Below are 24,674 nucleotides of genomic sequence, written 5' to 3' on the forward strand. Positions count from 1 at the left end.
AGGAACTGAACGTGAAGCGACTGCGTGAGATTTTCGCTGCAATTGACAACAATGATTGCAGAAAAGTACGATTTTAATTTTGAAAGGGTACGTAGGTTTAGGGCATATTTGCAGGATGGTTTGAGTGCTTACAAAGAACTGTATGATAGAAAAATGCGCGAGGCTAAGCAGTCAAGCATACCATCGTTTTTCAAGCCTTCCACATCAGCCACAGCAGACGCCGAACCTCGACCTTCGACATTGAGGCAGGCAGAATTAGAATCAGAATCCTTTATTGTCGCCAAGTATGTGGACACATACAGAGAATTTGATGCCAGTTTCCTTGAGCTCTCGCTGTACAGAATCAAGAAGCAAACAAAACAATAGTGCAAATAATCGTGAACTATATACAGTGAAGTATACCTGTGTATGTACAGGCGGACTTGGTTTATAATAGACTAAAGTTCAAGTGTTCATAAGACTGATGGCATACGGAAAGAAACTGTTCTTGTACCTATTTGTCCTGACATACAGTGATCTAAACATTGAACATAGAATAGTACAGCACATTACAGGCCCTTCGGCCCAAAATGTTGTGCCGACACTCTCAAACCCTGCCTCCCATATAACCCCCCACCTTAAATTCTTCCATATACCTGTCTAGTAGTCTCTTAAACTTCACGAGTGTATCTGCCTGCATGACTGACTCAGGCAGTGCATTCCACGTGCCAACCACTCTCTGAGTAAAAAACCTTCCTCTGATGTCCCCCTTGAACTTCCCTCCCCTTATCTTAAAGCCATGTCCTCTTGTATTGAGCACATCTTCCCACCTTTATCTCTAATGGGTCCTACCTTCACTCCTGTCATCCTTTTGTTCTTCACATAATTGAAGAATGCCTTGGGGTTTTCCTTTACCCTATTCGCCAAGACCTTCTCATGCTCCCTTCTTGCTCTTCTCAGCCACTTCTTAAGCTCCTTTCTTGATTCCCTATATTCCTCAATAGACCCATCTGATCCTTGCTTCCTAAACCTCATGTATGCTGCCTTCTTCCACCTGACTAGATTTTCCACCTCACTTGTCACCCATGGTTCTTTCACCCTACCATTCTTTATCTTCCTCACCGGGACAAAGCGCCTACCAGAAGGAAGGATTTGGAACAGGTGATGTCCAGAGTGATGTCAGTTAGTCCTGACGAAGGGTCTCGGCCTGAAACGTCGACTGTACCTCTTCCTAGAGATGCTGCCTGGCCTGCTGCGTTCACCAGCAACTTTGATGTGTGTTGCTTGAATTTCCAGCATCTGCAGAATTCCTCGTGTTTGCGATGTCCAGGGTGTGATGGGTCTACAATGATGCTGCTTGCTCGCTTCCTGACTCTAGATGCATATAAGTCCTGGATCGAGGGCAGCTTCACACCAGTAATCCTTTCCGCAGCCCTGACGGTTCTTTGGAGTCTATTCTTGTCATGTTTGGTAGCTGATCCAAACCAGACAGTGATGGACGAACAGAGAACAGACTGGATTATTCCTGAATAGAATTGAATCAGCAGCTCCTGAGGTAAGTTGTACTTCCTGAGTTGATGTAGGAAATACAACCTGTGCTGAGCCTTTTTGATAAGAGCGTCCGCGTTGGGTGTCCACTTCAGGTCCACAGCAGACACAATACTGTTGAGTGTAGTGAGTGGGGGAGTATTGGGGGCTCCTCCTGAAGTCCACTGTCATCTCCACAGTCTTGAGTGTATTTAGCTCCAGATTGTTCTGATCACACCAGAGGGCCAGCTGTTCCACCACCCGTCTGTATGGAGACTCATCACCGTCTCGGATAAGGCTAATGACAGTTGTGTCGTCTACAAACTTCAGGAGTTTAACAGATGGATCCTGTGAGGTGCAGTCATATAGGCTGTGTATTTTTGTGTTATTTGGTATGATTTGGCAGCTTCATAGCTTAAAGGTTAGTGGAGAGAGTGTTTCTGCCGAGAGCGCTTGCGTGAGATTTTTGCTATGGTGGACAGTGTGGCAATGATTGTAGAAAAGTATTTCTACTTTAAATAGGCTGTGTATTTATCATATCATTCCTGCTTTTACTATATATTATAGTTATTTTAGGTTTTGTGTTATTTGGCATGATTTGGTAGGTTATTTTTTGAGTCTACAAATGCTCACAAATTTTTTCCATATAAATAAATGGTAATTGCTTCTTCACTTTACGATATTCCGGCTTACGAACCATTTCATAGGAACGCTGAACCTTCGGATGGTGGGGGAAACCTGTATAAGGCTAGCAGGAAGGAGCTTAAGAATGAAATTAGGAGAGCCAGAAGAGGCCGTGAGAAGGCTTTGGCGAGCAGGGTTAGGGGAAAACCCCAAGGCATTCTACAGGTATGTGAAGAGCGAGAAGATAAGACGTGAGAGAATAGGACCAATCAAGTGTGACAGTGGAAAAGTGTGTATGGGATTGGAGGAGATAGCAGAGATTCTTAATGAATAGTTTGCTTCAGTATTCACTATGGAAAAGGATCTTTGCGATTGTAGGGATGACTTATAGTGGATTGAAAAGCTTGAGCATATAGACATTAAGAAAGAGGCTGTGCTGGAGCTTTTGGAAAGCATCAAATTGGATAAGTCTCTGGAACCAGATGAGATGTACCCCGGGCTACTGTGGGAGGCGAGGGAGGAGATTGCTGAGCCTCTGGCGATGATCTTTGCATCATCAATGAGGATGGGAGAGATTCCAGAGGATTGGAGGGTTGCAGATGTTGTTCCTTTATTCAAGAAGGGGAGTACGGATAGCCCAGGAAATTATAGACCAGTGAGTCTTACTTCGGTGGTTGGTAAGTTGATAGAAAAGGTGCTTAGGGGCAGGATTTATGAACATTTGGAGAGGCATAATATGATTAGGAATAGTCAGCATGGCTTTGTCAAAGGGAGGTCGTGCCTTATGAACCTGATTGAATTTTTTGAGGATGTGTCTAAACACATTGAAGATAGAGTAGTAGATGTAGTGTAATGGATTTCAGCAAGGCATTTCATAAGGTATCCCATGCAAGGCTTATTGAGATAGTAAGGAAACATGGGATCCAAGGGGACATTGCTTTGTGGATCCAGAATTGGCTTGCTCACAGAAGGCAAAGAGTGGTTGTAGATGGGTCATATTCTGCATGGAGGTTGGTCACCAGTGGAGTGCCTCAGGGATCTGTTCTGGGACTCCTTCTCTTTGTGATTTTTATAAATGACCTGGATGAGGAAGTGGAGGGATGCGTTATTAAATTTGCTGATGACACAAAGGTTGGAGGTGTTGTGGATAGTGTGGAGGGCTGTCAGAGGGTATAGCGGCACATTGATAGGATGCAAAACTGGGCTGAGAAGTGGCAGAAATAGTTCAACCCAGATAAGTGTGAAGTGGTTCATTTTGGTAGGTCAAATATGATGGCAGAATATAGTATTAATGGTAAGACTCTTGGCAGTGTGGAGGATCAGAGGGATCTTGGGGTCAGAGTCCATAGGACACAAAGTTGCTGTGCAGGTTGACTCTGTGGTCAAGAAGGCATGTAGTGCATTGGCCCTCATCAACCATGGGATTGAGCTTAAGAGCCGAGAGGTAATGTTACAGCTATGTAGGACCCTGGTCAGACCTTTGGAAATGTCTACAAGGTACCATATCTATTTCTCTCATTTTCACAAACCTCTTTCTCACCTTGCAAGCTGCATTGCTGCATGGAAAACAGACCCAGCCCATCCAACCTCTCCTGATAACTCGAGCCCTGTCTTCTGGCTATTGTCCTTCTAAAGCTTTTTGGCAACTATTCTTGCTGAATTGTGTGATTCTATAGTGACCGGAACAGTACTCCATATGCAACCTAAATAACGCCACATACAATTGTATGACGGTCAAATTCTTGTACTCAGTACCTCTGCTCAGGAAGGCAAAAAGCCATTTGCCATCTCTAAATATCTGCCTGTGTTCCCATTTTTGGGGTATTATGTACTGGTATTCTCAGGTTCTCCCTGTTCAACAATACTCCCGAGGGCTCTGTCGTTCAGTGTGTGTCCAAAGTAACTTCCCAAAATGCATTTCCATGTTATTGTCTTGTTAAATTCCATCTGCCATTCATTCCCTTCTCCACTTTCCCACTAAGTGCCCACTCTATTTGCACAACCTGTTAATGCAAATAACTCGGCAGCCAATCATGTGGTAACAACTCATTGCATAAAAGCTTGCAGAAATGGTCAAGAGTTTCAGTTGTTGTTCAGACATAAGACATAAGAAATAGGAGCAGGAGTCGGCCATCTGGCCTGTTGAGCCTGCTCCGCCCTTGAATGAGACTAAGGCTGATCTGAGCATGGACTCATCTCCACCTACCTGCCTTTTTCCCCATAACCCTTAATTCCCTGACTATGCAAAAAATCTATCCAATCCTTAAATATATTTACTGAGGTTGCCTCCGCTGCTTCATTGGGCAGAGAATTCCATAGTTTCAATACGCTCTGGGGAAAAGCAGTTCCTCCTCAATTCTGTTTAAATTTACTCCCCAAATCTTGAGGCAATGTCCCTGAGTTCTGGTCTCGCCTACCAGTGGAAACAACTTTCCTTCCTCTATCTCATCTATCCCTTTCATAATTTTATGTTTCTATAAGATCACCCCTCATACTTCTGAACTCCAGTGAGTACAGTCCCAGGCGACTCGGTCTCTCCTCGTTGTCTAACCCCCTCGTCTCTGGAATCAACCTGTTGAAGTTCCTCTGCATGCCTCCAAAGCCAGTATATCCTTCCTCAAGTAAAGAGACCAGAAGTGCAGGCAGTATTCCAGATGCAGTGCCCTATATTCCAACTCTGCTTTGTATTGGTTAACCAATCCTCTGTCCATGCATCACCCCAATGCATGATTATCTTATGGATAAGTCTTTTATGTGGCATCTTATCGATTGCCATCTGGAAAGAAATGGATCTATCATGCAGATGCTGCATGGAGTTATCAAAGGCAGGTCCCGTTTGGCAAACTTACTGGAGTTCTTTGAGGGTATAGCTAGCACAGTGGATAGAGGGGAATAGATGGATGTCCTTTACTCGAACCAAGACCTTTGGCAGGACTAGATCTCGGCCTAATATGTTACAGAACATAGAAGTTTACAGCACATAACAGGCCCTTTGGCCCACAATGTTGTGCCGACCTTGCAACCTACTCTAGAGACTGCCTAGAATTTCCCTAGCACATAGCCCTCTATTTTTCTAAGCTCCATGTATCTATCTAGGAGGCTCTTAAAAGACCTTATTGTATCTGCTTCCAGCACTGCCGCTGGCAGTGCATTCCACGCACCCACCACTCTCTGTGTGGAAAAACTTACTCCTGACAACCCCTTGGTACCTATTTCCAAGCACCTTAAAACTATGCCCCCTCATGTTAGTCATTTCAGTCCTGGGAAAAAACCTTTGGCTATCCACATGACAAAGCCCCTCATCATCTTATAGACCTCTATCAGGTCACCTCTCATCCTCTGTCGCTCCAAAGAGAAAAGGCCAAGTACACTCAACGTATTTTCATAAGGTATGCCCTCCAATCCAGATGTATCTATTTTAACTGTACTTTTTTCCATAGATGCAGCCTGGCCTGCTGAGTTCCTCCAGCATTTAGTGCATCTTGTCTCTTGCTTCCTTCAATAGCATGGGGTATATCCCATCAGACCCTGGGGATACTCACCTTGATACTCATTAGGAGGCCCTACACATCCTCCTCCTTGACCTCTAAATGTGCTACTGTATTTGTAAAGTTAGTGAACGCAGCAGGCCAGGCAGCATCTATAGCAAGAGGTACAGTCAACGTTGACTCTACCTCTTCCTATAGATGCTGCCTGGCCTGCTGTGTTCACCAGCAATTTTTATGTGTGTTGCTTGAAATTCCAGCATCTGCAGGTTTCCTCGTGTTTGCATTTGGAAAGTTAGCATTGTTTGGTCCTCCAAACAACATATCCTTTTCCTTGGTAAATACTGAAGCAAAATACTTATTAAGTAGCTCATTCACATTCTCTGCATCCAAGCAAATGTTCCCTCCTTTAGCCATGAGTGGTTCCACCCCCTCCTTGATGATCTTCTTACTCTTGATTTGTGTATAGAATGCCTTGGGATTCACCTTAATCCTAATTGCGAAGGACTTTTCATGACTTTTTATGTCTTTCATAAATAAAGGCTTAGATCTTGTTGATGGATGCTTATTTCCAATCTCAAATGTGTTTCTAAAATAAGCTAAATGGTCTCAAGAACTATATACAGCCAGCATTGAAGTTTTGTTTCTCTTTCCCAAATATAGGCAAAATGCTTTCTGGATTTCAAAGCGGGGGGAGCATTAGGCCATATCCTGGGTGCTGCTTACAAATTCAAAAGTGAGCAAGGATGGTAAGTTGGCTTGCTGACTGCTGAAGTAACGATGTACGATTTATCTCTGTAATTTGTTACTTGGGTGAGTGAGATTGGGATTTGCATTACTAACGACATTACTAGGGATTGCGTTAAAGTGGCCTTCAGGAAAATGTAAACAGGATACTTGTCAGGAAATGAAGATTTTATAATCACACTCCAACACAGGGAAGGGAGCACAGGTTTGATGGGTTTCACTTTGTTTTCCTTCTCCCGCACGCACTCCCACAATACTGCTGTTGACCTCCCAATCATGTCCACTGAAATTAGATTATGAGGACACGCAGTCCTCTTTTATTGTCATTTAGTAATGCATGCAATAAGGAATGATACAATGTTTTTTCCATAATGATATCACAGAAACACATGACAAACAGACTGGAAGAACTGACAAAAACCACATAATTATAACATATAGTTACAACAGTTCACAGCAATACTGTAATTTGATAAGAACAGACCATGGACATGGTAAAAGTCTCAAAGTCTCTCGAAAGTCCCATCATCTCACGCAGACGGTGAACCTCCAGCGCCGCAAACTTGCCGATGCAGCATCCTGGAAGCATACGGCCACAGTCCGACTCCAAGTCCGTCCAAAAACTCCGAGCCTCCAACCAGCTCTATGACACCAAGCACCATCTCTGCAGAGCGCTTCGGCCCCGGCCCTGGCAAAAGGCAGTAGGCAAAGCCGAGGATTTGGGGCCTTCCCCTCTGGAGATTCTTGATCGCACAGTAGCAGCGGCAGCGAAGTGGGTATTTCAGAAGTTTCTCCAGGTGTTCCTCCGTGCTTCTCACGGCTGTCTCCATCAAATAAGGGAGAAATTCTTGTGGAGTCATAGTCACAGAAAAGTACAGCGAAGAAACAGACCCGTGGGGATGTGTATTAGAGTCATAGAAAACTACAGCACAGGAACAGTCCCTTCATCTCATCTAATCTTCGCCAAACTAGTTAAACTGCCTACGCCAATCCACCTGCAGTTGGGCCATAGCACTCCATGTGCTGCCATCCAAGTACCTATCCAAACTTCTGAAACATTGAAATTGAGCTCACTTGTACCACTTTTGCTGGCAGCTCATTGCACACTCTCATTCACACTCTGAGTGAAGAAGTTTCCGTTCATGTTCCCCGTACAGTTTTCACCTTTCACACTTAACCCAGGATCTCCAGTTGTAGTCCCATTCAACCTCAGTGGAAAAAGCCTATCTTTACCCCTTATAATTTTGCTTACCTCTATCAGATCTCCCCTCAATCTTTTACGCTCCAAGGAGCGAAGTCCTAACCTATTCAGTCATTCCATTCAGGTCATCCACATCCAGCAATAGCCTTGATAATTTTGTCTGTACTCTTTAAACCTTATTTACATCTTTCCTGTAGATAGATGACGAAAACTGCACAGAATACTCCAAATTGGGTCTCATTAATGTCTTGTGCAACTTTAACATAACATCCCATTTCCAGTACTCAGTACATTGATTTATGAAGGTCGATGTACCAAAGGCTTTCTTTACGACCCTATCAACCTATGACGCCACTTTTAATGAATTATGGACCTGTTTTCCCAGATCCTTTTGTTGCGCCACGCTCCTCAGTGCCCTACCATACACTGTGTAAGATGTACCCTTGCTGGTCCTACGGAAGTACAATGTCGCATAGTGCTGCAAGCCACGTTAGCCTTCCTCACTATCCACTACACCTCCAATCTTGGTGTCGTCTCTAAATTTGCTAATCCAGTTAACCACATTATCAATCAGATCCTTGATACAGATGACAAACAGCAATGGACCTAGCATTGGTCCCTGCGAAACCCCACTAGCTACAGGCCAGCAGACAGAGACAATCGTCAACTACTACTTCTCCAATGAAGTCACTGTCTAATCCTGTTTACTATCTCATCTTGAATGTCGACCGACTGAACTTTTAGACTAACCTCCCATTCAGAACCTTGTCAAATTTCTTGCTAAAGTCCACGTAGACAACATACATTGCCTTGTCTCCATCAACTTTCTTAGTAGCCTCCTTGGAAAAACTCATAGATAATATTGCTAAGACATGACCAACTATGCTAGAGGCCATGCTGACTATCCTTAATCAGTCCATATCTATCCAGTTACTCATACCAGGGAGAACATCTTGTTAGGCCCTGGGGATTTATCCACCCTAATATAAGACCAGAAGACATGGGAGCAGAATTAGGTTATTTGGCCCATTGAGTCTGCTCTGCCATTCAATCATGGCTGATCCTTTATTTTCCCTCCTTGACCCCATAGACTTTGATGCCATGTCCAATCAAGAACACCTCAATCTCTGTCTTAAATACACACAACAACCTGGCCTCCACAGTGCATGTGGCAAGAAATTCCACAAATTCACCACCCTTTGGCTAAAGAAGTTTCGCCGCGTCTGTTTTGAAAGGGCACCCCTCTATTCTGAAGCTGTGCCCTCTTGTCTTAGACTCTCCAACCATGGGAAACATCCTTTCCACATCTACTTGGTCTAGACATTTCAACATTTGAAAGGATTCAATGAGATTCTCTCTCTCTCTCCCCCCAGTACAGGCCCCGAGCCATCAAACGTTCCTCATATGATAACCCTTTCATTCCTGGAATCATTCTTGTGTACCTCCTCAGGGCCTTCTCCAATGCCAGCACATCTTTTCTGAGATGGGGGGGCCCAAAACTGTTCACAATATGCAAGGGGGGGCCTCGCCAGTGCCTTATAAAGCCTCAGCATCAAATCTATGCACTTGTATTCAAGACTTCTAGAAATGAACGCTAGCATTGCATTTGCCTTCCTTACCACTTACTCAACCTGCAAGTTAACCTTCAGGGTGTTCTGCACAAGGACTCCAAGTCCTTTTTCTTCTCAGATTTTTGGATTTTCACCCTATTTAGAAAATGGTCTGCACACTTATTTCTGCTACCAAAAGTGCATGACCATGCATTTTTCAGCGTTGTATTTCAATTGCCACTTCCTTGCCGATTCTTCTAATCCAAGTCCTTCTGCAGCCTACCCATTTCCTCAACACTACCTGCCCCTCCACCAATCTTTGTATTATCTGCAAACTTGACAACAAAGCCATCTATTCAATCATCTAAATCATTGATGTACTGCATTTATATATATATAAAAAAAAAAAAAAAAATCTGTCCCAACACCAGCCCCTGTGGAACACCACTAGTTACTGGCAGTCAATCAGACAAGGATCCTTTTCTTCCCATTCGCTGCCTCCTAACCATGCCACAAACTTTCCTGTAATACCATGGGCTCTTAACTAGCAGCCTCATGTGTGGCACCTTGTAAAAGGCCATCTGGAAGTCCAAATACATAACATCCACTGCATCCCCTTCATCCTACTTGTAATCTTCTTAAAGAATTCCAGTAGGTTCGTCTGGCAAGATTTTCCCTGAAGGAAACCACACTGACTTTGTACTATCTTGTCCTGTGTCACCAAGTAGTCCATAACCTCATCCTTAACAATTGACTGTTAACATCTTCCTGACCAATGAGGTCAGGTTAACTGGTCTATAATTTCCTTTCTGCTGCCTTCCATCTTTCTTAAAGAGTGAAGTGACATATATAATTTTCCAGTCCTCTGACACCATGCCAGAGTCCAATGAATTTTGTAAGATCATTGCTAATGTTCCACAATCTCTACCGCTACCTCTTTCAGGGTGCAGTATATCTGATCCGCGTGACTTATGTACCCATAGGTTTTTCAGTTTTTTGAGCACCTTCTCTCTTGTAATAGCAAGTGCACTCACTTCTCTTCCCTCACATCCTTCAACATCTGGCACACTGCTAGTGTCTTCCACAGTAAAAACTGATGCAAAATACTCATTTAGTTCATCTGCCGTCTCCTTGATCCCCCTTATTATTTCTCTGGCATCATTTTCTAGAGGTCTTGTATCTGCTCTCAGTTCTCTTTTTAACAGACTTGAAAAATCTTTTATTATCCACTTTGATAGTGCTTGTTAGCTTGCTTTCATATTTCATATTTTCCCTCATCGTTCTTTTAGTTGCTCACTGTAGGTTTTTAAAACTTCTCAAATCCTGTCTCCCTACTAAGTTTTGCTTTGTTGTATGCCCTCACTTTTGTTTATATATTAGCCTTGACTTCCCTTGTCAGCCACAGTTGTATTATTTTGCCATTTGAGTATTTCTTCGTTTTAAGAATACATCTGTCCTGCACCTTCCTCATTTTTTCAGGAACTCACTCCACTTCTGCTCTGGTGTCATCCTCCAGTTTACTCTGGCCAACTCCTTTCTCATTCTGCTATAATTTCCTTCACTCCACTGAAATACTGCTATGTTAGACTTTACTTTCTTCCTATCAAATTTCAAGTTGAACTCAATCATCTATTGATCACTGGCTCCTAAGGGCTCTTTTTCGTTAAACTCCCTAATCACCTCTGGTACATTACAGTACAGTATAGCCGATCCCCCAGTGGACTCAATGACAAACTGCTCTAAAAAGCCATCTCATGGGCATTGAATAAACTCACTCTTGAGATCCATTCCCAATCAATCTGCATGTTAAAATCTCTGATGGTGATCATAACATTGTCTTTTTGACCTTTTCAATGTCGTAGAAACATAGAAAATATACAGCACAATACAGGCCCTTTGGCCCACAAATCTGTGCTGAACATGTCCCTACCTTAGAACTACCTAGGCTTTACCTATAGCCCTCTATTTTTCTAAACTCCATGTAACCATCCAGGAGTCTCTTAAAAGACCCTATCATTTCCGCCTCCACCACAGCCGCCAGCAGCCCATTCCACGCACTCACCACTCTCTGCGTATAAAAAAACAAACAGCAACAACTCTGACATCTCCTCTGTACCTACTTCCAAGCACCTTAAAACTATGCCCTCTCATGCTAGCCATTTCAGCCCTGGAGAAAAGCCTCTGACTATCCATACGATCAATGCCCCTTATTATCTTGTACACCTCTATCAGGTCACCTCTCATCCTCCGTTGCTCCAAGGAGAAAAGGCCAAGTTCACTCAACCTATTCTCATAAGGCGTACTACCCAATCCAGGCAACATCCTTGTAGATCTCCTCTGCACCCTTTCTATGGTTTCCACGTCCTTCCTGTAGTGAGGCAACCAGAATTGAGCACAGTACTCCAAGTGGGGTCTGATCAGGGTCCTATATAGCTGCAATATTACCTGTGGGCTCTTAAACTCAATCCCATGATTGATGAAGGCCAATGTACCGTATGTCTTCTTAACCACAGAGTCAACCTATGGATTGGGACCCCTAGATCCCTCTGATCCTCCACACTGCCAAGAGTCTTACCATTAGTACTATACTCTGCCATTATATTTAACCTACCAGAATGAACCACTTCACACTTATCTGGGTTGAACGCCATCTGCCACTTCTCAGCCCAGTTTTGCATCCTATCAATGTCCCGTTGTAACCTCTGACAGCCCTCCACACTATCCACAACACCCCCAACCTTTGTGTCATCAGCAGATTTACTAACCCAACCCTCCTCTTCCTCATCAAGGTCATTTACAAAAATCAGAAAGAGTAGGGGTCCCAGAAGAGACCCCTGAGGCACACCACTGGTCACTGGCCTCCATGCAGAATATGACCTGTCTACAACCACTCTTTGCCTTCTGTGGGCAAGCCAGTTCTGGATCCACAAAGCAATGTCTCCTTGGATCCCATGCCTCCTTACTTTCTCAATAAGCCTTGAATGGGGTACTGTATCAAATGCCTTGGTAAAATCCATATACACTACATCTACAGCTCTACCTACATCAATGTGTTTATTCACATCCTCAAAAAATTCAATCAGGCTCGTAAGGCACGACCTGCCCTTGACAAAGCCATGCTGACAATTCCTAATCATATTACACCTCTCCAAATGTTCATAAATCCTGCCCCTCAGGATCTTCTCCATCAACTTATGAACGATTGAAGTAAGACTCACTGGCTTATAACATCTTGGGCTATCCCTACTCCCCTTCTTGAATAAGGGAACAACATCTGCAACCCTCCAATCCTCTGGAGCCTCTCCCATCCTCACTGATGATGCAAAGATCATTGCCAAAGGCTCAGCAATCTCCTTCCTCATTTCCCACAGTAGCCTGGGGTACATCCTGTCTGGTCCTGATGACTTACCCAACTTGATGCTTTCGTAAAGCTCCAGCACATTCTCTTCTTAATATCTACATTCTCAAGCTTTTCAGTGCACTGCAAGTCATCCCTACAATTGCCAAGATCCTTTTCCGTAGTGAATACTGAAACAAAGTATTCATTGAGTACCTCCTCTATTTCCTCCGGTTCCATACACACTTTTCCACTGTCACACTTGATTGATCCTATTCTGTCACATCTTAGAGGGAGGGAGAGCGGCCAGATGACTTGGTGCATATTGGTACCAAATACACGTCCTGTTGTAATCTTTGATCCACATTCCAGCTACTGATTCCAACTGCCATCAGGGTCGTTTTACCCTTGCAGTTTTATAACCCATAAGGATTCAACATCCTCTAATCGTATGTCACATCTTACCACTGATTTGATGCCATTCTTTACCAGCAGAGCCACGCCATACAAAATGTAACCTTAGTCATCAAGTTCCCAACTACGACCATCTTTCAGCCACGATTCAGTGATGGCCACATTATACCTGACAATCTGTAGTAGTGCAACAATGTCATCCACCTTAATTTTTGTATGCCGTGTATTGAGATATAACACTTTGAAAGCTCTATTTGCTACCTTTTGATTTTGCATCACCAATGCACTGTTGCTTGCCCTGCTGGCTGTAATGTTGTCCTATCATCTACCTGCCCTGCCTGACAGTCTGACTGTATGTTATGCTTTTTTAACCATCTGTTCTATCCTGAGTGCCTTCATTCTGGTTCCTACCTGCCTGCCAAATTAGGTTAAACCCTCCCCAACAGCTCCAACAAAACTGCCTGCGAGAATATTAGTCCCCCTCTGGTTCAGGTGCAACCCGTCAGTTTTAAACAGGTCATGTCTCCCCCAGAAGAGATCCCAATGATTGAAGAATCTGAAACCCTGCCTCCTGTGCCAGCTTCTCAGCCATATATTTATCTGCCGAATCGTCCTGTTTCTACCTCCACCGGTGAGTGGTACAGGCAGAAATCCAGAAATTACCGCCCTCAATGTCCAGCATCTCAGCTTTCTACCTAGCTCTCTAAATTCAGTTTTCAGGACCTCTTTGCTTTTCCTTCCTATGTATTTGGTACCAATATGTACCAAGTCATCTGGCTGGTCTCCCTCCCTCTCTCTCTAAAATTCTGTGGGTGCAATCCATAATGACCCTATCCCTGGCATCTGGGAGGCAACATACCACCCGTGTGTCCTGTTGACGTCCACAGACATATGCGTAAAGAATCTGGTTTATTATCACCAGCATGTGACGTGAAATTTGTTAACTTAGTAGCAGCAGTTCAATGCAATACATAATCTAGAAGGGAAAAAAATAGCAAATATCACAGTAATAAATAAAAAATTGATTACACTGTAATCAATTACAGTGTACGTATATTGAATAGATTTTAAAAAACGTGCAGAAAACAGAAATACTGTATATCAAAAAAAGTGAGGTAGTGTCCAAGGATTCAATGTCCATTTAGGAATTGGATGGCAGAGGGGAAGAAGCTGTTCCTGAATCGCTGAGTGTGTGCCTTCAGGCTTCTATACCTCCTACCTGATGGTAACAGTGAGAAAAGGACATGTCCTGGGTGCTGGAGGTCCTTAATAATGGACGCTGCCTTTCTGAGACATCGCTCCCTGAAGATGTCCTGGGTACTTTGCAGGCTAATGCCCAAGATGGAACTGACTAGATTTACAACCTTCTGCAGCTTCTTTCGATCCTGTGCAGTAGCCCCTCTACACCGGACAGTGATGCAGCCTGTCAGAATGCTCTCCATGGTACAACAATAGAAGTTTTTGAGTGTATTTGTTGACGTGCCAAATCTTTTCAAGCTCCTAATGAAGTATAGCCGCTGTCTTGCCTTCTTTGTAACTACATCGATATATTGGGACCAGGTTAGATCCTCAGAAATCTTGAGATGCAGGAACTTGAAGCAGCTCACTGTCTCCACTTCTGATCCCTCTGAGGATTGGTATGTATTTCTTCGCCTTACTCTTCCTGAAGTTCACAATCAGCTCTTTTGTCTTACTGACATTGAGTGCCAGGTTGTTGCTGCGGCACCACTCCACCAGTTGGCATATCTCACTCCTGTACGCCCTCTTGTCACCACCTGAGATTCTACCAACAATGGTTGTATCGTCAGCAAATTTATAGATGGTATTTGAGCTATTCCTAGCTTCACAATTACGTATATATAGAGAGTAGAGCAGTGGGCTAAGCACACACCCCTGAGGTGCACCAGTGTTATCAACAATGAGCGGGATATGTTATCACCAATACGCGCAGATTGTGGTCTTCCAGTTAGGAAGTCAATGATCCAATTGCAGAGGGAAGTACAGAGGCCCGGGTTCTGCAACTTCTCAGTCAGGATTGTGGGAATGATGATATTAAATGCTGAGCTATAGCCGATGAACAGCATCCTGATGTAGGCGTTTGTGTTGTCTAGGTGGTCTAAAGCTGTGTGGAGAGCCATTGAGTTTGCATCTACCGTCGATCTATTGTGGCGATAGGCAAATTGCAGTGGGTCCAGATCCTTCCTGAGGCAGGAGTTCAGTCTGGTCATAACCAACTTCTCAAAACATTTCATCACTGTCGATGTGAGTGCTACCGGGCGATAGTCATTAAGGCAGCCCACATGATTCTTCTTGGGCACCGGTATAATTGTTGCCTTTTTGAAGCAAGTAGGAACTTCCGACCGTAGCAGTGAGAGGTTGAAAATGTCCTTGAATACTCCCGCTAGTAGGTTGGCACAGGTTTTCTGAGCCTTACCAGGTATTCCATCTGCAAATCCCTCCTCTTGTGTAATGTGTATAGGGTCCATGAAGTTGATACCGTTTTGCTTTGCATCTATGGGCTCTGTGTCTGTCTGTTTAGTGTTCTGTCAAATTTCTTGCACTCCATAGGTATCTCATTTGTTCCTACCTGCCTATGTCTGCTATGCACCTGCTTTTTTTCCCCTCAATATTTCTTGAAATCCAAGCTTCCCTACACTTGTTAATTTTACCTTGTGTTCTGATAAGCACATGCAAGCTTTGTACTCAAACTTTCATTTTTGAAAAGCTCTCACTTATGAAGTGCATCTTAACCAGGAAGCAACCTGTCCCATCCTACTTGGCAGATTGGCTTTTCTCCAATTTAGAATGTCAATCTGCGGACCAGACCAATCTTGTTGCATATTTACTTAGAAACTAATAGGATTATGATCTCCAGATGCAGTGTTCCTCTACACAAACTAATGTCACTTGTCCTGTCTCATTTCCTAACAGCAAATCAAGTGTCGCATGCTCTCTCTTTGGGACTTCCACATACTGATGAAGAAAACTTTCCTGAACACAATTGACAAGCTCTAGTTCTTTTACAGTATGGGACTCCCAGTCAATATGTTCTGGCAATGGTCTGCGATCTCTCTACAAATTTTTTCCTCTAACCTCCCTACAACTGTTGGATGGTCTGTAATATATAGCCCCTTTAAGGTGGTTTTACCTTTTTATTCTTCAGTTCTGCACGTGACACCTCACGAGATGAGTTCTCCAGTTTGCCCTGACTGAGCACTGTCATGACATTTTTACTGACTAGTACTGCCACCCCTCGTCCTTTTACTCCTCAAGCTCTGTTGTATCTTAAGACCATAAGATATAGGAGGAGACCACCATTCGGCCCATTGAGTCTGCTCTGCCATTCAATCATGGTCTGATGGAATTCTTCCAGTCATCCCCACTCCCCTGCCTTCTCCCCATAGCCTTTGATGCCTTGGCTAATCAAGAACCAATCTATCACTGCCTTAAATGCACCCAATGACTTGGCCTCCACAGCTACTCGTGGCAACAAATTCCACAGATTTACCACCCTTTGACTAAAGTAATTTCTCTGCATCTGTTCTAAATGGATGTCCTTCACTCCTGAAGCCGTGCTCTCTTGTCCTAGACTCCCCTACCATGGGAAATAACTTTACCATATCTAATCTGTTCAGGCCTTTTAAGATTCAGAATGTTTTTGTGAGATCCCCCCTCATTCTCCTGAACTCCAAGGAATACAGACCAAGAGCTGCCAGATGTTCCTCATACGGTAACCCTTTCATTCCTGGAATCATTCTCGTGAATCCTCTCTGAACCCTCTCCAATGTCAGTATATCCTTTCTAAAATTGGAGCCCAAAACTGCACACGATACTCCAAGTCTCACGAGTGCCTTATAGAGCCTCAACATCACATCCCTGTGCTTGTATTCTGTACTTTTAGAAATGAATTCCAACATTTGATTTGCCTTCAGCACCGACTCAACCTAAAGGTCATTCTTTAGGGTATCCTACACAATAACTCACAAGGCTCTTTGCATTTTTGCATTTTGAATTCTCTCCCCATATAAATAATAATCTGCCCATTTATTTCTTCCACCAAAGTGCATAGCCATATACTCTCCAACATTGTATTTCATTGTATTTTCATTGTAACTCCCTGAAAACTGTAGTGAATTAGGAAGGAAGTTGAGAAGCAGGACCTCAAAGGTAGTAATCTCAGGATTACTGCCTGTGCCACATGACAGTGAGTATAGGAATAGAGTGAGGTGGTGGATAAATGTGTGGCTGAGGGATTGGAGCAGGGATTCAGATTTCAGAATCATTGGGACCTCTTTTGGGGCAGGCATGACACGTGCAAAGAGGACGGGTTGCAGTGAAACCGAGGGAGAGGTTTGCTCAGGCTATTGGGGAGAGTGTAAACTAGAATTGGGGGGGTGGGAACCGAACTGGAGACGGAGGAGGGGGCATTGGCTCACAATCAAGAGAGCATGTAGACAGTGTGAGAGGGAGGTGATGGAGAAGGGGTGTGCTCAGACTGATGGTTTGAGATGTGTCTATTTTAATGCAAGGAGTATCATGAACAAAGCGAATGAGCTTAGAGGTAGATCAGTACTTGAAGCTATGATATTGTGGCCATTACAGAGACTTGTATGGCTCAGGGGCAGGGATGGCTACTTAGAGTGCCAGGCTTTAGATGTCTCAGAAAGGACAGGGAGGGAGGCAAGAGGTGAGGGCGTGGCACTGCTGATCAGATATAATGTCATGGCTACAGAAAAGGAGGAAGTCATTGGGGGATTGTCTACTGAGTCTCTTGGAAATTAGAAACGGGAAGGGGTCAATAACTCTACTGGGTGTTTTTTATAGACTACCCAATAGTAACAGAGATATAGAGGAGCAGATAGGGAGACAGATTCTGGACCTGTGCAATAATAACGGTTGTTGTGGTGAGAGATTTTAATTTCCCCAATATTGATTGGCATCTCCCTAGAGCAAGGAGTTTAGATTGGGTGGAGTTTGTTAGATATGTTCAGGAAGGTTTCCTGACACAATATGTCGATAAACCTACATAAGGAGAGGCTGTTCTTGATCTGGTATTGGGAAATGAACCAGGTCAGGTGTCAGGTCTCTCAGTGGGAGAGCATTTGGAGATAGTGATCATAATTCTATCTCCTTTACCATAGCATTGGAGTGGGATAGGAAGTAAGGAAAGCGTTTAATTGGAGTAAGGGGAAATATGAAGCTCTCAGGCGGGAACTTGGAAGCATAAATTGGGAACAGATGTTCTCAGGGAAATGTACGGCAGAAATATGGCAAATGTTCAGGGGATATTTGCGTGGAGTTCTGCATAGGTACATTACAATGAGAGGGAAAGGATGGTAGGGTACAGGAACCATAGTGTACAAAGGCTGTCTAAAATCTAGTCAAGAAGATAAGAAAAGCTTATGAAAGGTTCAAAAAACTAGGTAATGATAGAGATCTAGAAGATTATAAGGGTCGCAGGAAGGAGCTTAAGAAAGAATTTAGGAGAGCCAGAAGTGGCCATGAGAAAGCCTTGGTGGACAGGGTTAAGGAAAACCCCAAGGCATTCTACGAATATGTGAAGAGCAAGAGGGTAAGACGTGAGAGAATAGGACCAATCAAATGTGAAACTGGAAAAGTATATATGGAACCGGAGGAGATAGCGGAGATACATGAATACATTGCTTGAGTATTCACTGTGGAAAAGGGCCTTGGCGATTGTAAGGAGGACTTGCAGTGTAATGAAAAGCTTTAGCATATAGATATTAAGAAAGAGGATGTACTGGTGATTTTGGAAAGCATCAAGTCGGATAAGCCACCAGTACCGGACAAGATACACCCTAGGCTACTGAGGGAGGAGATTGCTGAGCCTCTGGCAATGGGTTGCAGATGTTGTTCCGTTATTCAAGAAAGGGAGTAGAGATAGCCGAGGAAATTATAGACCAGTGAGTCTTACTTCAGTGGTTGGTAAGTTGATGAGAAAGATCATGAGAGGCAGGATTTATGAAGATTTGGAGAGGCATAATATGATTAGAAATAGTCAGCATGACTGTTTCAAAGGCAAGTCATGCCTTACGAGCTTAATTGAATTTTTTGAGGATGTGACTAAACACATTGAAGGTAGAGCAGTAGATGTAGTGTATATGGATTTCAGCAAGGCATTTGATAAGGTACCCCATTCAAGGCTTATTGAGAAAGTAAGGAGGCATGGGATCCAAGGGGACCTTTGTGGTTCCAGAATTGGCTTGCCCACAGAAGGCAAAAAGTGGTTGTTGACTGGTCATGTTCTGCATGGAGGCTGGTGACCAGTGGTGTGCCTCAGGGATCTGTTCTGGGACCCCTTCTCCATAACTTTTATGAATGACCTGGATGAGGAAGTGGAGGGATAGGTTAGTAAATTTGCTGATAACACAAAGGTTAGGGGTGTTGTGGATAGTGTGGAGGACTGTCAGAGGTTATAGTGGGACATCAATTGGATGCAAAACTACACTGAGAAGTAGCTGATGAAGTCCAACCCAGATAAGTGTGAGGTGGTTCATTTTGGTAGGTCAAATATGGCAGAATATAGTATTAATGGTAAGACTCTTAGCAGTGTGAAGGATCAGAGGGATCTTGGTGCCTGTGTCCACAGGATACTCAAAGCTGCTGCGCAGGTTTACTCTGGTTAAGATGGCATACGGTGCAGTGGCCCTCATCAATTGTGGGATTGAGTTTAGGAGCCGAGGCTTAATGTTACAGCTATAGAGGACCCTGGTCAGACCCCACTTGGAGTACTGTGCTCAGTTCTGGTCACCTCTCTGCAGGAAGTATGTAGAAACTATAGTAAGGGTGCAGAGGAGATTTACAAGGATGTTGCCTGGATTGGGGAGCATGCGTTATGAGAATAGGTTGAGTGAACTTGGCCTTTTTTCCTTAGAGCAACGGAGGATGAGAGGTGACCTGATAGAGGTGTGTACGATGAGAGGCATAAATATTATGGACAGAAATTGCATTACTATCATTTTCTTTTGATGGGTATTTGAGCTGTGCTGAGCCATACAGTTGTGGGTGTGGAGAGAGAACATTGGGCCAAGCACATATCCTTGGTATGTCTGTGTTGATTGTCAGTGAGAAGGGGGTGTTATTTTAATCTGCAAAGACTGGTCTGGTGAGAAGTCAAGGATCTGGTTGCAGAGGGAGGTACAGAGGCCCAGGTTTTGGAGCTTTTTGATTAGAAGTGAGGGTATGATTGCGTTGAATGCTGAGCTGTAGTTAGTAGACAGCAGCTTGTAGCAGGTACACCATCAGGACTTGACACCTTATAAGAGTTCACGCTCTTGAAAGATGTTCTGATGTTGTCCTCCGAGACAGAGATCATTGGGTCAGCTGATGCTGCAGGGATTTGTATAGGTGTATCCTCAATACCAGAAGATTTGATTGGCACTCCATTGAGTTCTTAGTTCATGACCAATGGCGATATCTTGCAGACAGCTTATGGATAGTTTACAAAACCACTGGATCTCTCCCTCTCCCAGTGTAAAGTGCCCTCCTGCTTCAAATTATCCATCATTGTCCGTGTACCAAAAAAGACCAAGGTAAAATGCCTGAATGACTGGCATCCTGTTGCATTTACTTCAACAATAAGCAAATGCTTTGAGAGGCTGGTCAAGGATTACATCTGCAGTTTGCTACGACCCAAACTGGACCCCCTACAATTTGCCTACTGACACAACCGGTTGACAGATGATGCAATAGCCACTGTTCTACATACCGTCCTTGTACATCTGGAGAAGAAGAATGCTCATGTCAGAATGCTGTTCTCGGACTACAGTTCATCATTCAACACTATAAATCCATCTAGGCTCAACAAGAAGCTCAGCAACCTCGGCCTTCACCCTGTCTTGTGCAGCTGGATCCTGGACTTCCTGTCAGATTGCCGGCAGGTGATAAGAGTGATCTTCCTCACCTCCACACCTCTGACAGGCAACACGGAAGCCCCTCAAGACTGTACTAAGTCCCCTCCTTTATTCTCTGTATACCCATGACTGTATCGTCACCCACAGCTCTAATCTGCTAATTAAATTTGCTGACAACACTACATTGATTGGCCTAATCTTAAACAATAACGAGGTGGCCTACAGGGAAGAAGTCATCTCTCTGACACAGTGGTGTCAAGAAAACAACCTCTCCCTCAATGTTTCAAAAACAAAGTAGCTGGTCGTGGATTACAGGAGGAATGGAGATGGACTAACCTCTATTGACATCAGTGGATCTGGGGTTGAGAGGGTAAACAGCTTTAAGTTCCTTGGCATCCACATCACTGAGAACCTCACATGGTCTGTACACTCCAACTGTGTGGTGAAAAAGGAACAACACCGCCTCTTTCACCTCAGATGGTTGAGGAAGTTTGGTATAGGTCTCCAGATCCTAATAACTTTCTACAGGGGCGCAATTGAGAGCATCCTGACTGGCTGCATCACTGTGTGGTATGGGAACTGTACCTTCCTTAGTCGCAGGACTCTGCAGAGAGTGGTGCAGGCAACCCAGCGCATCTGTACAATTGTAATCTTGCCATAATTCAGGATACTTACAAAGACAGGTATGGAAAAAAGGGCCAGTAGGATCTTTGGGGACCCAAACCACCCCAACCACAGTCTATTCCAGCTGCTACCATCTGGGAAATGGTACCACAGCATAAAAGCCAGGACCAACAGACTCAAGGACAGCTTCTTCCACCAGGCCATCCGACTGATTAATTTGCTCTGATTTGACTGCATTTCTATGTTATACTGACTGTTCTATTTATTATAAGTTATTATAAATTACTATGATTGCACATTTAGACGGTGATGTAACGTAAAGATTTTTACTTGTATATGTGAAAGATGTAAGAAATAAAGTCAATTCGATTCAAATTTGATTCCCTATTCCTTCTGAACTGTGATGGATGTATTCAACTTTTAAGTATGTATTTCTTTGGTTGACTAAAGGATCTGGGGGATTTGGCATGGGGTGCAGCTGTGGATGTTGCTGGGGGTGCACGCTGCATCTATTCCTAATGGCGGAACACTTGTCCATGGTCAGCTCCATTACTCCACACCACTTAATGTATCAAGCCAGATTAAAATGGAGCCGAGAACAGAGAATGAATGGATTTTCAATGCCATGTTCCTACTTTTGATCGATCTCCCTCTTGGCTGCTGCAGGCAGAAGGTGCAGGAGTCCTGGGTCCTGAACTGCAAAGTTCAATCATGCCAGCGGCTCATGACTGCAGATTCACTTTTGGCTGTGCTTTGATGTTTAATGGCCTCAGCGATGAACACGCTTCACTATTTGCACGATTTGATTGAGTTGCTCTGGCATGGAACTGGATCTGCTGCTGTGGCCTGCAACCATTGACATGTCACTGAACTGATTGATTTGCTGGTTGTGGCCATTGGCTCTTGGACTGGCTTCACCCGCCTTGGTCACTCCTAGTTGTGGACTCATTTTTGGGGAGTCTGCAGTTTGCTGATTAATATTCTGTGTTATTTGTTCTTTTGCAAGTTTGATGGTCTTGTGTAGAAGTTTTTCTATAAACGGGTTATATAGTATTTCTTTGTTTTGTGGCTACCTGCAAAAAGATGAATCTCAAGGTTGTATACTTTGTACATACTTTGATAATGTGCTTTGAGATTTGAACTTTAATTTTTCAGACTGTTCAGAGATTAATAAATGCCACATTTTGCTTTTTTTTTTTAGGAGACGGTTTGACCTGCAAAATCCATCCAGAATGGATCGTAATGTAGAGATGTTTATGACAATAGAAAAGACTTTGGTGCAGGTATGTTTGTCAGTAGGTCAGACTGCAATGGTGGGAAAATCACAGCTTTGCTAATGAAGTGTCTCTGACTAAGACATAACCTCTTGAACATGAGATTCTGCAGATGCTGGAAACCCGAAGCAACACATATGAAACTTGGGTCAGCCAGCACCTATGGAGAGGAATAAACAGATGACATTTTGTGGAGTGACCTTTCATCAGGGCATAAATTCCTGTTTCTCTTTTCATAAGCACAGCCCAACTAGCTGAATATTTCTGATATTTTCTGTTACTTCAGCTTTGCTGCATCTGCAGTGTTTTGAAAATTTTTCTGGTACAATTTTCATCTGAATGAATATTCTGTACTGATTTGGATGGCAATCTATTCTTGTGTTATTCATGGGAGATGCTTTGGTAGCATGACGTTAATTCAGTATTTGTAAACTCATGATAAACACTTAAAAACCACATGATTTCGTGCACATGCAACACTGAGGAAAATAATTTGTTTTCTCAGGAATTTAGTATTTTGTGGCCGTGTTTGAACCGTTGATGTCCTGATGAATCAAGAACATGTCAGCCTCTGCCTTAAATACATTCAATGACCTGGCGTCCAAAGCTGACTGGCAAGAAATTCCACAGATTCACGACCCTCTGGCGAAAGAAATCCCTCATTGCTGCCCTAAAGGAACATCCCTCTATTCTGAGACTGTGCCCTCTGGTCCTAGACTCAACATCTATAGGAAACGTCCTCTCCACATAGAAATTTACAGCCCATTACAGGCCCTTCGGCCCACAATGTTGTGCCGCTCTAGACTCTGCCTCGAATTTCCCCTGTACATCGCCCTCTATTTTTCTAAGCTCCATGTACCTATCTAAGGGGCTCTTAAGACTATTATATCTGCTTTATCTAGGCCTTTCAACATTCTGTAGATTTCAGTGAGGTTTTCTTTCTTACCTCCAAGTCCAGGATCAGAGCCATCAAACACTCCTCATATGTTAACCATTTCATTCCTGGGATTATTCTTCTGAACCTTCTCTGGACCCTCTCACAATATGGACCCAAAATGCTCTCAATACTCTGCAGTGTGACCAATGCCTTTATAAAGCCTCTGCATCACATTCTTGTTTTTGTATTCCAGTCCTCTTGAAATGAATGCTAACATTGCATTTGCCTTCCTTATCTTTGACTGAACCTGCAAATTAATCTTTAGGGAATCCTGCAGGAGGTAATTTTGTACCTGTGATTTAGTTTTTAGTTTTCTCCCCATTTGGAAAATAGTCAAAGGTTCAAAGGTGCAATTTAATGTCAGAGAAGTGTATACAGTATACATCCTGAAATGCTTTTTCTTCGCAGCCATCCACGAAAACAGAGGAGTGCCCTAAGAATGAATGACAGTTAAATGTTAGAACCCCAAAGTCCCCCCCACTCTTTCCCTCCAGCAAGCAGCAGCAGAGCAACAATCCCCTTCTCCCACCGGCAAAAATAAAGCGCACCCACTACCAGCACTCAAGCGTGAGCAAAGCAATAGCAAAGACACGGACTTTTAGTTACCCCAAAGACTACATTGTTCACCTGATAATTCGACATGCTGCAGGCTCTCTCTCTCCTAATAAGGGAGAAAGCGGTGACTCCATTTTCCAATGAGCGGGGAGACATAACAAACAACTTGCTGGTTTACGATGTTAAAAGTTTGTTGCGTCGCTTTTTTCGAGCTCTGTGCCTAAAGTTCACCAAGATCCCAGGTCCCCAGGCACACAGCAGATGTTCCAACTCTCTCAACAACACACAGGTCTCCTGTGGTGACACCGACCCTTGATCCGCCAGTCTCTAGTTCCCCGATCTCAGGCTTCTGAATCCGTGCCGAAATCTTAGGCCAATCCTCTGGCATGCCGAATAGTGGCTGATTGTGGAACCCCAAGAGCGGGTCCCATTCCTGCAAAGATCCGTGGTCAGCGTGTAACTCCAGATCAGGGTCTTCAAAAGAGCCCTGAAAGGGAAAAATAGAGATATTAGAGATGGAAATAGAACTGTTTTCGAAGATGCAAG

The 24,674-nt window shown here is 43.7% G+C and overlaps 1 protein-coding gene across 4 annotated transcripts in view; it reads left to right on the forward strand.

Moving 5' to 3' along the window:
- Positions 1–24,674, forward strand: part of smarcc1a (SWI/SNF related BAF chromatin remodeling complex subunit C1a) — a 221,757-nt gene that overhangs the window by 21,276 nt on the left and 175,807 nt on the right. For all 4 annotated transcript variants that reach the window (XM_072251690.1, XM_072251677.1, XM_072251683.1 and 1 more), the window contains exons 3-4: positions 6,279–6,364; positions 22,564–22,645. In XM_072251690.1, coding sequence (XP_072107791.1) covers positions 6,279–6,364; positions 22,564–22,645 — 168 coding nt within the window. The remainder of the gene's footprint in view (positions 1–6,278; positions 6,365–22,563; positions 22,646–24,674) is intronic.

The sequence above is a fragment of the Mobula birostris genome, chromosome 1, assembly GCF_030028105.1.
Source record: "Mobula birostris isolate sMobBir1 chromosome 1, sMobBir1.hap1, whole genome shotgun sequence".
NCBI classification, from domain to species: Eukaryota; Metazoa; Chordata; class Chondrichthyes; order Myliobatiformes; family Myliobatidae; genus Mobula; species Mobula birostris.